Source organism: Arvicola amphibius, chromosome 9, assembly GCF_903992535.2.
Source record: "Arvicola amphibius chromosome 9, mArvAmp1.2, whole genome shotgun sequence".
In the NCBI taxonomy this organism is placed as follows: Eukaryota; Metazoa; Chordata; class Mammalia; order Rodentia; family Cricetidae; genus Arvicola; species Arvicola amphibius.
In genome coordinates this window covers 89568101-89582658 of record NC_052055.2, presented here as the reverse complement: position 1 = coordinate 89582658, position 14558 = coordinate 89568101, and the positions used below count along the sequence as shown (strand labels likewise).

At 44.6% G+C, this 14558-nt stretch overlaps 1 protein-coding gene across 2 annotated transcripts in view; it reads right to left on the bottom strand.

Annotated features, from left to right (window-relative positions):
- The window catches only part of Dst (dystonin), a 391633-nt gene extending 388760 nt beyond the window's left edge, over nt 1-2873 (bottom strand). For both annotated transcript variants that reach the window (XM_038342010.2, XM_038342008.2), the window contains exons 1-2: nt 2693-2873; nt 2121-2155 (exon numbers count right to left, since the gene is read on the bottom strand). In XM_038342010.2, coding sequence (XP_038197938.1) covers nt 2121-2155; nt 2693-2873 — 216 coding nt within the window. The remainder of the gene's footprint in view (nt 1-2120; nt 2156-2692) is intronic.
- Between the last annotated feature and the right edge of the window lie 11685 nt (nt 2874-14558).

Sequence of the window (14558 nt, the reverse complement as noted above, 5' to 3'; positions counted from 1 at the left end):
TCCCAGAGCAATCAGAGATGCACAGTGAGACCGTATTTTAAAAAATAAATAAATAAAATTCTAATCGAAAAGCCTGGGAACGGTAAATAAGCACTGCCAAATTCTAAGCCATGTTCCAAGAATGCTTTTTTCTCTCCTGTCCAACTCTGAGTTCTATTTGCCCACCAAGAGACTGTTCTCATTCATCCCATAAACATTTACTAAGAACCCATTCTAAATGAGGCACTGAGCCAGGCAGGGGCATCCCAAGAGACCTCGGCTCTGCTCTCAGGAACTCACAGGCTACCACATAAAGCAAGCAACAAGTATACACAGAGATTTCAAATATTCTGGCAGTCTTACAGAGCAAGATAAGGCAATGAACAGCTATTCCCAGACTTCTTAACGAACACAAGCTCAAGACAAAATTTGAGCTGAACAAAACACAAAGACATAGCCACATCCCACACGTTCCCGGGAGGTTAAGCTCGAATGTCTAAGGCTCGTTCGCAGCAGCTTTACTCCACTGTCATTTATGTCCACGGAACTGGTGAATCTTTTCCAAGTCAGTCCCCTACACCTTAATGCTGCACGCTGCCCACTATTTACTGTTTGCTGCATCTAAATGAATTGTTCTACTTAATTGATGAGCTATTCAAGAACTGTTTCACAACAGACCCAGTTCATGCTGGAGTCCATAAAGCTGACCTAATTTTCTAAAGACTTCATTACAAACGTATCTTGATTTTTTTACATATTTTTTTCTTTTTCTTTCTCGTCTTCTCTTCCTTTTTTTTTTTTAACAGGGTCTCACAAATGTAGCAATGGAGCTCTGACTGTTCTGGAATTCACTATGCAAACCAGGCTGGCCACCAAACTCATCGAGATCCCCTGCCTCTACCTCTGAGTGTTAAGTTTAAAGGCGTGTGCCACCACACCTGACAATTTTCAATTCAATTCGGCAAAACGAATGACGGTTACCCAAAACTAAATACCTCCTATGAACTAATTATTTTTTACATAATTTTGAAAATAACTTTCCACATATAGCCCTGCAGAGACTGCTGGCCCTGTTTTACAAACGGCAAAACTGTTTTTCCAGCAATCCCCCCTACCACACACACAGCTAGTTAGTATAAAACGTGATACAGGCCTGCTGACTGTTGACAAATTCTTTTCTCACAAATCTTAACTAGCACAGGGTTCTCACTTCCAGGGCACACCCAAAAGAATCACTCAGTGTGCAACATAATAACGTTATGATAATGCAGGCGAGTTTAAACAGTCACGGGGATGCAATGCAACCTCCGATTAGCAAGCAAAACAAGATGTGGAGTAGCTTCAGGTAAATAAGGAGCTTGCAGGAGAGGGGATACACACAATACTTTGCGGAAGTGAGTAAGCTGTATCACAAAGCAGCCTCCACACCCCGGTCTGTGCAGCTTCCCCCCAAGAAAGAACACTGTCTTACTCTAACTGAGCATCCCGAAACTGGGGAAATCCGATGGGTCCGGCTAAGTTTGTAGCTTGCTCTAACTGCAGCTGGCCCTCCTGCAGTCTCACCTACAATGTCCAGCCACCGACTCTCCAGGATAGTCTAGCGCACATATCAACTACATATGCTCTGCTGCGTCGTCATCAACACCACTTTCGTGTCCTATATACCGTCGTGGACAGCTTTCTAAGCTAGCAGGAATGTCACCTGGAGTCCCAGCTGGAATGCATGTGGTTGAAACTGTTCTGCGCTAAGTTCCTAACAGTTTTACCTTTATGGTTTAAATGAGTTCACAACTACCGACCTCGGTGAGCACCCAGGAAGTGCTTCCACCATAGATCCAGACTGTACGCTAAACTGATAGCCATTCCCTGGCTAAGTTCTCTAGGCCTGCTGCACTTTCAGGGTCTGCCCCTCCCACCTCTTGTGAAGCAGACTCCACACAGAACTCCACACACACAAAATCTGTTATAACGTTCCCTGGGCTTCACTGTGGAATTGTTTAGAAAGAAACATGCCAGTTTGGGCTTAGGGTCTGCAAGCTTCCCATCCGGTGTCCTACTGGCTTCTTAACACGCATGTGATTAATACTGGCACTCAGGAAAGAATGCTACCTCTGACCTTGACAGTGCACTAAATAAATTACCTCAGAGCGAAAGTGATGAGATCTCAGAACAGCATCTGGGGAGAAAAGAGGGAAAATGAGACTTCATTAACTCCTTGTTCACAGCCTGCGGAGTTGCTGATCATTTACCTGGATTCGGGAAAGCACATTCTAGAAGTCTCTCATCAATTTGGTGGGCATACTGAGACGGGGCGGAGGGAGTATGGGTGTCTCTAAGGTGATTTCTCTGCAAGAAGTTCCAGCAAAGTTGGGAGGGGAGCCCCCAAATTATCACGCCACATCTCCAAGCTCCAGCAAAGGTTGTGTAAAGGGAAGAGTGCCTCAGCCCAGGTTTCCACTACAATTACCTTCTGTGCTAAAAATTTAGCAAACTGACCCTAAGGATCGAGTCTGATACTTCCTCCCATCACCTCCGAATCTCCGTGGTTATCCAAACCCTGGTGATCTTTGGGCGGACTCGAGGGCAAAAGGGCAGGGCGCGTTAAAAAATAAATGCACATAGCTTGGGGAGTGGGCAATGAAGGGGGCAGGAGCGGCAGAGGAGGCTTCAACCTCGCTTCTGCCCAGAAGAAGCCAGTGGTGGCGTGTCTCACCTCTGCTTCTGGAACGACCCGAAAAGACCGATTTCATCGGATGTCTCCCTTTCTGGAGCTTGCGGTGCCAGCAGCAGAAGAAAATGATGGTGGCGATGGTGCCCAGCAGAAGCAACAAGAGGAAGAGAGCACATTGGATGCTGTAGGGTCTCAACAAAACGAGAAAAGCTGCGGCGATCATGGTGCGGGCGAGGCGGGGGGCCGTGCGGCGCGGGGCTGAGGCGGCAGAGCGCGCTGGGCGCGGGGCGCGGGGCGCAGGGCGGGCGCGGCGGCCACGGGCGAGCGCGGCTCAGCGCGTCAAGCCCGGCGCTCGCGGCCCCGCGCGCGGCCCAATGGCTGCACACCCCGCGCCGGCCCCGGAACGACTGATGGAGAGCAGCGGGCAGCTCTCGCCATGACTCAGCACACGGCGCGCCGGCGGTAGCCGCGCCCCTCCCTCCGCAGGCGCCCCAGCCTGTGCGCGGCCCTCGGGCTCAGCCCCGCCCGGGACGCAGCCGGCTGAGAGCATCGTCGGATGGCCGCCTCAGGCCTCGGCATCCCGAAGCCGTCGCACGTGGGGCGGGGCGGGGCGCGGCGGGCTGGCGGGGGGCTCGCTGGGTGACGTCACGGGCTGCGGCGGCGCGGCCGCGCGCACATGGCTGCAGCCGGGACCGAGCGGCGCGCCCTCCCGCAGGCCGGCTCGCTGCGCGCGCGCACGGCCCGCCAGGCCACGCGCCAGGCGGCGGTGCGCGGGACCCCCAGGCTTCGCCTCTGCAGCCTCGGTGGACCGACTGCTGGAGGCCGGCGTCAGGGGGCGCCAAGGAGCCGGGGGGGACCCGGGCTCCCGCCTCCCTGCACCCGCCCGGAGGCTGGGGCTCGGAGGATGCAGCAGGGTGAGCTATTTGGTTTGGGGGCGGGGGTAGTCCTTGCGCACGGAGGCGCGAGCACCTGGAAGGGCCATCTCTAAGCCGGTCCCATCCAGCAGCGCTGGGGAGAGGCATGCCGGGGTCTGCAGACTTGCACGGTCCCACCCCCAAACTTGGTGCTGATTTTCAGCCCAGACGTGAGCTCTTAGGTCCTATTGATACCTGGCGCTGGCCATAAAACCCTGATTTCGTTTAGCTTCTTTGTAGGGAGAGGTGATTTTAGGTGTGAGCATCTAACCGATGAAGGAAGTTGGTGATTGATTGGCCTGTAAATACTGCGAGAGAAAAATTTTAGGCACTATTAGCCAACGGTGATCTGTCACACTTGGGCACACACTCACCCTCTCTCCCTTTTGCCATTTCCCAGCCCCCTTACATTCCCTTATAATCTGCAAAAACTGATTCGTAGTTGTCTACTGAACACTTGAAAGTGGAGTGGTCGCTGGTCCAGTGCCAAGAAGGCAAGGTGTGAGCGCTGCAGTGTGCTCTTCTACGCAGGGCCTCTGCCACCAGGCGAGGAAGCCAGAGCTGCAGCAGCAGCCTGCACCACATTGCGGCCTTGGCGGGCCAGTGCAGTACTCTACCCTGCTGCCCCTAAGGCATGCTGGCTTTTGTAGACTGGGTGATTTGTTTTGTCTCATTTACTTGCATAAGAATAAAAACAAAAAATGCAATTATGTGATATATGACAAATGATACATTACCACTTTTATGCCATTTCTAGTTACTAGCTTGGAGACTAAATATTCGTAAAATTCTGAAAGTCAATTGAAGAATTGATAGGAATGCTCGTATTGTTTTTTAGGCATATAAAACCAACTTGCAGTACTGCAAAAATGCTTAGCCGTTAGCTGCTGTTAAGGTGGGTGATATACTATCAAGTGTGAGCATTAAAAGAAATGTAGAAAGATGTTGCTTAGTCCTAATGCCAGATTCATAAGTATGGATTGCAGTGGGTATGTCCTCTTATCTGCATGCTGGTTTACTAAAACAAAAACAGACTGATACGGAACTCACTCAGTTTTAGGGGGCTGAGAATGGAAGGGGCTTTGCTGAGTAAGGTGGACTCTGGTGTGTCAGACTGCAGGTTGCGTTGCTTCCCAGACTTCACAGGTCCCAGGCAGACAGCAGAGCTGCATCATGTGCTCACAGCTGAAGGATTCCTGATACTGCAGCTCACTGCAGTAAGAAACTGGATTCCCATGCACTATGCAGGGGTTGCTGAAAAGAATCCTGAGAGCTTGCAAAATGTGGCACACTAGAAAAGGAAGAATTGACCATGCTGACTGAGCAGCGGGCTTGACAGAGTCATTTTAAACTGTTTTGGAGAAACCTTCTGCAAACAGGAGGCAGAGATAACATGCAATTTAGGAAGGTCATCCTTATGCTTCTCACTGCCTAAAGCTCGTGAGTGAGCTGGAATGGCACAAACATCTTTGAATGGAAACAGCTCTGAAACTGTTAGTACAGCAAAGTAATCCGTTTGCCCCAAATTCTGCATTTTTAACAAGGAAAAACAAGCAATTAGTAATATGGTTCTCTGGGCTATTATTACTTTAGTGTAATTATTATCATCCTGAGCCTTGCTGCAACCATTTGCAAGTTTCAACTGCACACAAGAACATCGTTGATCTTCCTTCTCAGGCAAATGCTTAACTAGCTAAACTTAACTAAAAAAGATTTATAAGTACTTCTTTTTATATGTATTTATTTTTGTTCTTTGTCTGGGTAATCTTAAGAATACATACAATAAACAAACCAAGTCCTTGAAAGAATTTAGTCTATGAGTCCATTAATTTCTGATTTATTGCTAAATTTATCTTTTCCTTTCCAAATAGTAGCATGTTAGTAATTTTTTCTATGTGTTTGTGTGGTAATACATCCTGGAGTTCAATATATATTATATTAGCCAATCTGTCCTTCGGGGAAATTAATTTAGTAGTATTTATGCCTTCTCTTCCTGCTGAGTTCTCATTTAAAAGAATAACTGATGTTATATAAAAGTCATAAATTTAAAATTAAAGGTAAGGGTGGAAAGAACACTCATGATACAAATTTCTCATACCAATGAATGAAAAAATCACAATGGAAAATATTGCAATTTATTGCTTTTATGACAGAGAATTACCACTGTAATCCTGGGGGCAGGGAGTTGAGAAGAAAATAGTTTGCATTGTGTTACATAGAAGTGATCTACTGCATAGCCTGTCTTGTCTTCAGATTCTCCACCACATTATTAATAAATACAAGGATCCAAAAAGAAAATAAAATATTAACTTTATTTAGGGTAAAGTCAGGTTAAAGACCATTGCTTACACTCAAGACCAAGTGGGGCACCTTACCCATATTTTCCTAAATCAGCGTGCCCACCCCCATCACAGCTATAAAAGAATCTCACCAACACTAAAGCCGGCAAAATCAACCTCTACAAATTCCTGCCTAGGAACCAGAGTCTTAGACCCTGACAGTTTCCTGTCTATAAGGAATACACTAAGTGGACAGGAGACTAGTACATGCATGAGAAAGGGGCTTTATTAATCTTCACTAGCCAGCAGTCTGTGGCAGTTAATCTTTTTGTTTGTTTGTTTGTTCTGTTTTGTTTTTATTTATGTTTTTCGAGACAAGGTCTCTCTGTGTAGCCGTGGTTGCTCTGGAACTTGCTCTGTAAATGAGGCTGGTCTTGAACTCATAGAGATCTGCCTGCCTCTGCGATCAAATGCCTATATCACCACACCTGGCTGATAATGGTTAATCTTGATGGACCAACAAGATTATCAGCCCAAACAGAAAAGTGCCTAAGACATTAACAAAACACACTTCTAGATGTGTCTGTGATAACATTTTTCAGAGGGGATTAAGTGAGTGGGGAGACTCATCCTGAATGTGGGCAGCATCTGCCCATAGGCTAGAAGGCCAGATAGCGTAAAAGAGGAACAAAGGAAAACTACAACATGGGCATACTTACATTCTACTTACATTCATCCTCTCTACCCCCTCCTCTGTGTGTGTGAGTGTGTGTGTGTGTGTGTGTGTGTGTGAATGCATGTGTGTGCTTTTCAGCTGCCATAATGTATGCTAGTTTACCTTATCACCCATGGTGGACTGAAACCTTTGAAACCACAAGCCCCCAAGGCAGATCTTTTCTCCTTTAATTTGCTCGTCTGTCACAGGCAAGGAAAAATCCTACTACTAATCAGTCCTTCCTCAGTTTTTCTCATTCCTAACTCTACCTGAAAGTTAAGCGTAAGTTAAGTTCGGGGGATGGGGGAACAGGAGAAATTAATCAGTCGTCCGTAAAGGCCTTGCAAGCATGAGGACCCATGTCAAAAAACAAAAACCAAGCAAACCAACAAACAGAAAAACCTGGCAAACCTGCAAGTTTGTAATCTTAGCATTGGGGAGGTGGGTCCCTGCAGCTCTGGACAGACATCCTAACCTATATATGGAGTTACAGACAAGAAGTGACCCTTTCCCCATAAAAGGAAGGATTGCCCCTGTGGTGCAGCACCTCAGTTTGTCCTTGGGTGTCCCCACTCAGATGTACACACGTGTTGTGAGCCCTACCAGAAAGTAAGTGATTTTAATAAAGCAGAAATATCTTGTATATTATTTCCCCAGAGTCAATAGGTGTGGCACAATTTACTAATTAATAGGTCAGGAAGAAATAGCAGGAGTAAACAAGGTTTCCAGCCCAAGCTGTGTAGACAGAGACTAGCGGAAGATGACTCAGACTCCGAGGCAGAGTGGAAACAATGAATTCTGAAGGAATACCAAGGGTAGCCAGTGTGTGAAGACCCAACAAACTCGTGTAAATACGGGCAGAGATTCCAAACCACAAACGGATGTGGGAGGAGTCATCGCATAGATTGCAACTGAAATCATAGAAATGGGAGAAGTGACTAAAGAAGAGAGAGCCTAGCAAGGGGAATTGGAGCTTGGAAGATGGCTCCTGTTTGTGGGTGGGGGAAGGGCAGAAGGCAGGACCGCTCAGTGAGTAGTGCCCAGCCCAGCAAACACTCTCAGGGCAAAGAGAGAAATTCCCCTGAGGAATGGTGAGGGGCAGATGTCAGGAGATTCTCCAGAGGACGGAGTGGGCTTGATAGGAGAGGCTAAACCACACAAAAATGGGTTACAGAGGGAATAAGTTAAAAGGGGGGCTTTCCAGAGACACCGTCCACAGTCTTTGGAGAAATTTAACGGATGGAAACAAATTAAAAGCAGCGAAAGTCTGAGTAAAGCCTAGTGGTCCTGCTGTTGTCCAGATCAGAGGTTCTCAACCTGTGGGCCACGACCCCTTTGGGTGTCAAATGACCCTTTTGCTGGGGTCGCCTAAGACCATAGGGAAACACAAATACTTATATTAAAATTCATAATAGTAGCAAAATTACAGTTATGAAATAGCAATGAAAGTAATTTTATGGTGGGGGAGGGGGGCTGCCACAACATAAGGAGCTGTGTTAAACGGTCACAGCATTAGGAAGGTTGAGAACCAATGGTCTAGAAACTTCACATGATGGACCATTGTTGTCTGTTTGTTTCCTTTTGCTGTGGTAATATGCTATGTTAAAAGGAACTTGGTGGAAATGGGGTTTATTTCAGCTTTCACTTCAAAGTTACAGTTCCTCTGATCAGGGAAGCCACAGCAGCCAGAGCTTAAAGAGGCCTTTCCACAGTCAGAAGCAGAGAGTGTTCAGTGCAGGCTCCGTCCCCTCTTTCCCTTTCACTCAACCTGAAACCCTGCCCACGAATCTGTGAAAGCCACTTTTCACACTGCAGAGTTAACACTGAGCCTGACTAGGACGCCTCTCCGTCCATGGCTTCCTTCCCAGCAGCTCTGACTATAACATTCAGACTTGAAAAATTATTTTTAAGGAAGGATGTGGGGGTATCTGAGGGGTATAAAAGAGGATAATGAAGGGTGAAAATTATCAAAATACATCTTACACATGTATGACATTGTCATCATTAAATAACAATTTAAAAAGGCACGGGGACTTACTTTCTACCTTTGAGGGTTTAACCAAGGGCAATTGAAATGGGTTGTTTAGGGAGTCTCTTGGACAACCCTAACCAACTTACTATTGATCAGGACACCATAAACTTCAGACTCAGGGCCCTGAACCAGAACTGACTTGAAGGCCTCCTCACTGAAGACTGGCTGTCATGGTTCCCAAGGGTACCATGCAGGCTGCCAAAGGAGGGAAACGACCAACAGTCCTACCTATACCTATGAACCACAGCAATGGCCAGCAAAGCACCATAACCCTAGGGTATGAGCACACATCCCTGCCCAGTAACCAACAGCTCCGTGGTTGGGCTTAAAACCCACTTAGCAAGACGGAAATCATGCTTGGCACTGGAAACTTCTCAAAGCCAGTGAAGTCATGGATCTTGGAGAAGAATCCATAACCACCACTTGATGAAATCAGCATAATCCCTGGCTACATTCTAAGTATGTGTCCTTGTACCCACAGATAAGTGGAGTCCTCACCTCTCATGAAGGAAACTTCTCTTTGCAACAGACAGAGACCATTGTAGAGAACCACAACCTATCACAATGCAGAGTGGTGGAACCTGGTCCCAACGGGTACTCTACAATACATTCCTGCACCTAAGGCTCAGGGAACATTGCAAAGGGGAAAGACTATAGAAGCCAGAGGACTAGAGAGTTTTCTGTGATAGTGTGTATCCTAGTAATATCAGAAACTGTGTGCATGAAGTCTCAACATGACTGCCTAAACATGATCTGAACACAGAAAACAACAGACATGCCAAGTGGATGGGGGGAAGGCCCGTGAGGCCCTATACAAAGAACTGCAGGCAACTACAGAATGCTGAGAATGAGAAAGGTGATCTTCCCCAGGGAAGAGCACACCAGTCAGATATCCAGTGCCAAATGGTTGGCCCTACAAACATAAACACAAGTAGCATTGCACAGGCTGAGCAGATTATATATAGAAATGTATCTGTATATACATATAAATATATACATGTATGTAACAATAATGAATGATAAAAGGCAAGAATTTGAATGAGAGCAAGGAAGGGTATATGGAAGGATTTGGCTGGAGGAAAGAAAAGGGGAAATGAAGTAATTATATTATAACCTCAAATCTAAAAAAAATTTTTTAAAAATGTGAATGCCAGTAAGATAGCTCAGCAGGTAAAATGCTTGCCCATGTGACCTGAATTCAACCCTCAGAGTCAACATAAGGTAGAAGGTGAGCCCTGTCTCCACAGCTTTTTCCTTTGACCACATGTGATATACATGCCCCATCTACACCCACACATGTACACATCATACACATGCATGTGCACACACAGCAATATAGTAATAAAAGGATATGGGGGGGCTGGAGAGATGGCTCAGCAGTTAAGAGCACAGACTGCTCTTACAAAGGACATGAATTCAATTCCTAGTGGCCCGTAACCGCCTGTAGCTCTAGCTCCAGAACAGATTAAATGCCTCTAGCTTCCGAGGGCACCAGAACTCATGTTCACACAGACACACAAATATATATATATAATTTAAAAATAAAGTCTTAAAAGATAAGCTGGACAGTGGTGGCACGTGCCTTTAATCTCAGCACTTGGGAAGCATAGGCAATCAAGTATATGAGAGGCCTGCCTGATCTACAGAGCTAGTTCCAGGATAGCCAAGGCTACACAGAGAAACCTGTTTTGAACCCCACCCCAAAAAAATAATATGGGATACCTTGGGGTGTAGTCAAAACTTGTAAATTACCCAGTTGGTAAAAGTATAATGCCTTCAAATATTGCCTCCTTTAAAACAAACAAAAATGCATACGAATTACTCTAGCTAGCAGTGTATTATTTATAAATGACATTGGACAAGTAATCTACTTGTCATTAGGTGAAATATCTTTCATATGTTTATAGTGAAAGGAAAAGAATCTACATCATTGGAAAGAATCTAATTGGAATAATGTAATCTTGACTACCTGGTGATTTCTAGTTACCAGAATCAGGAAGGCGATTGTGCAATGGCTCACATTTGATAAGAGTTTGGGAAGGAAAAACTTGTCATTTCAGCAATATCAAATGTTATTTTCAGCAAATATGCTCTCAAAAGGACTTCATACATATATTAGTATAATATAAACATTTAAAAATAACATAAAGGCATTATTATAAGAGAAAATGTTTCTAATAGAGTCACTTCAGATTGTACTCTTAACAGTGTCAAGATCCATAATAATACTGTGGAGAAAAAACTGTCTGAACTTACAGGGTTCAAAAAAAATGTCCAAAGTTTGATACTCAAAAACACCAGAATACTGGAACTCATCCACACTATAATACTCCGCAGACACTTTTGAGGAAGGAATTATTACTATCCAGAAGCAACCAGAACGCATTTATGTAGCTTTCACATTGCACAAAGAATTGAGTCATGCAGCAAAATACTGAATCATTTGGCCAGATAATTTACACACAGTTGTAGGAACTGCTGTTGGGGATTTTAAGAGCTTTTCATAAATCAAATCATGAAGCTTTTAGAGTCATAAATCATAGAGTTCATTGTTATTCAGATGGTGTAAAATACCTCTACCATTTCTAAGAATGTGCAACTTACAAAGACAATTTGAAAACTGAATCATTTCCTGGGAAGGTTCAAGGTGAGGTTTGTCATATGACTTCTGGCATCCCAATATTCTTTTGTGGGGGAGGGTTGTTGGTTGGTTGGCTGGTTGGTTAGAGACAGGGTCTCACTGTGTAGCTTTGCCTGGGCTGGAACTCAGTATGTAAACCATGTAAACCAGCATGGCTTTCAATTCACAGAGATCCACTCGCCTCCACCTCCCAAGTGCTGGGATTAGAGTTATGTACCAGTATGCTTGGCTCTGACATTACTAAATGAAAAAAAGAGAAAGAAAAGATAATATGTTCACAATTGCATAATAATTTTATGTTATAAGCGAATATAATGTATTGATTAGTATTCATTAATTCCATTTAATATCTTCCCAATAATAAAACTGCAGCCACTTTGAAATGATTATTCCTATTTTGAAATCTTTAGGACTTCCACATTAATTTTAAATTTTATTTTCTGCATTAAATATTTTATGCTGTTGCAGCCATTTGTTCATTGCCTGAAATAGTATCACATAAAAAGAGAAGAAACATTGTGTACCAAGAAAACTGCATAAGTAACTAGCGATTGTTGAAAAGCTTTTCAATAACACATAGTTTCGGAGGTTTTGAGATTATCCTAGCGTAAGAATAGCCCAAGAATCCTTGGGAACAGAAAGAAAAGTGCGTTATGTCTATATAGCCCCGGACATTGTGGAGTAGAGTAGGAAAACAAACAGCAAACACACTGATTTAGAATGTAGGAGAGTTGACATTTCAAAGCCTACATCACTGGCAGCCCCAGCTCCACCGTAGGAGTTCCCAGCTTGGAATCCATAGGGGAGTTTCTAGGGATCTGTGTTTATATGGGGGAGGGGGCGAATCTCAGTTCCACCTACTCATGATCTCCAGCCTTCCACCAGACACAGAATGCCATGGCTTGTACTTATGCCCTTCCAAAGTGCAAGTTGAAATTTAACTGTTGTTATGTAGTATTGGGAGGTGAAAATCTTTGAGTAGGACCCTTGTGAAGGCATCTGTGAAATTAATGCTCCTGTCTTAAAAGTGGGTTATCAAAGGACAAACTCAGCTCCTTCCTCTTTCCCTCTCTTCTTCTGCCTTGAAATGAGGCAGCAAGAGGGCTCTAACCACATGCTGACATTCTTAGACTCCACAAGTCTGTGTACATACATCTATAAGTGTGTAGACAGACAGACAGACAGACAGACAGACAGACAGACAGACAGAGATTTATCATTCTGCAGTACTGGGGAACGAACCCAGGGCCTTGCCCATTCTAAGTGAGCACACTATCCCTGAGTTATACTACAGTGCAAACCAATGCAGTTCTGTTCACTGTAAAGGACCAAGCCTGTGCTGTATGTTACAGCATCACAGAATGCACTCCATTGAGAAGCTGCTCAGGCATCCTTGTAAGCCTCAGTTCTTGCTCCCTGTCACATGGCCTAGGCACCAGGCCTCGGTTTTCCATCAGCATAACTACTTTCTGTCACAACTCTATCACAAGACTTTTTCTTTCACTGTGTGACCGTCAAACTCCAGATCCTCAGGTCTAGTATCCTGCATAACCCTTATCTCTCAGTCCTTCAAGTTCTGTTCCCTCCGAGTTCCCTTCTGTCTGTCCAAATAGTGAAGAGTGAACACAGTGTTCATCGTTCCAATCAGTGAAGAAGGGACACAACGCTCATGTTTCCCCCACAGAAATGGACTTTGACTCATTGTCCCTTAAGGGCCTCGCAATGACTCCTGGGAGCCTAGTAGTTTTTGCTTGCTGCTCTTTGCGGAAACCCCATGGCCATCTGTCATGAGATAATAATCTACCTTGAGAGGCTACTGCAGGGCTGCAGTTCCTGTCCCAGACTTCCTGTCGACCTCCAGCCTGGTAAGCTAGTCTCAGGCTGGGGCGTGCTGGAGGATTCTTGAAATCCCACCACCCAGAGGCTGGAAGCAGGAAGATTGCAATTTTGGACCAGCTTAGGTCGTGAAATGTGATAGTGAGCCCCAGTGGTCAGTTTGTGTAGATTTGGAATTGTCTAGAGGACACATCTCTAGGTGTGTGTGTTAAGGTATTTCCAAAGAGATTTAACAGGAGAAAGGTCTGAAGACAAGGGTCCAAGACTGAGTGCATAAGGAAGAGGGAGGACTGCTTCCTGACCGCACACTCTTACTGCCATGTCTTCTCCACCGGGATGGACTGCATTCACTCAAACTGAGCCAAAACCAACCATTCCTAAAGTTAAATTCTTCAGATATTTTGTCACAGCAGTGAAAAAGTAGTGGACCCGCCTAAAATGAACCTGGGTGTTAGCACCTGGGTTACGAGTTCCACAGCACCCCGGAGGTTGGCTGGCACGGGACAGCATGCTCCAGTCTCTTTCAGTACTGAATGGCCGGCTGCCTTGATACAGACATCTCGGTGATCATAGATAATGCTTACTGTGTGCTTAATGCATTGCCTACATTTGTTCATTCCGTCCACACATCAACCATGGGTTAGGGCTACACTTACGCTTACCTTAAATGAGTGCCCCAGATGAAAGGTATCTGCTTCCCCACCCAGGACCGTACAGCTAGCAGGTGGAATTAGGAATTCCCTAGCGCTCCAAAAAGCCCTTCCTGTTGTGTGTTTTCATTGGCATTGCCTCCCACCCCTGCAGCTCCTCACCTGAAGGAATTCCTACTAGGGATTGCTGGGTAGCAGCTATTCCAGATATTTTTAGAATAAGCTCTAACCAGGTTATTGAGGACTAAAGTGGCATTTAGGAAAAGTATCTGAAGTTTCCTGGCACACAATGGATATGCTCTCCTTTTTATTTAACTGGTAAGAACTTTTCCTAGATCACCTCTCATAAACTTTCAATCTAATGAGAACCCTTTCATTAAAATTTTATCATTTTCGTCTGTTTCAGTCTCGTGTGCCCATTCCCATCCCTTAGGGGAATATGAACTAGCACCCCCATAGTGCTAAACACCTTCGAAGGAACCAGGCAGACTCATCTTGGAAAGCAGTCACTGTTTATTTAAAAAAATATTTAAAATTTTAAATGTTATTTTAAAAAAACATTTAAAATTTTAAATATTATTTAAAAAAATATTTAAAAAATATTTTAAAAAAATTTTAAAAATGTAGCACTGATAACTTTCTATTTACAGGAAGTTGAGCTTCATGTCAAAAACATCTTAGGCACTGAGATTAATCAGGCGTATTTTTTTTAGTCCTCTCCAGCCTCCTCTATTTTAAAGATTCCTCCTACTCCCACATGTTTAATCTAACCTTATATGAGAGGAATCAGTTAATAATTAAAATATTACTGTTAACCAGCATAATACTAATATAACTAAGA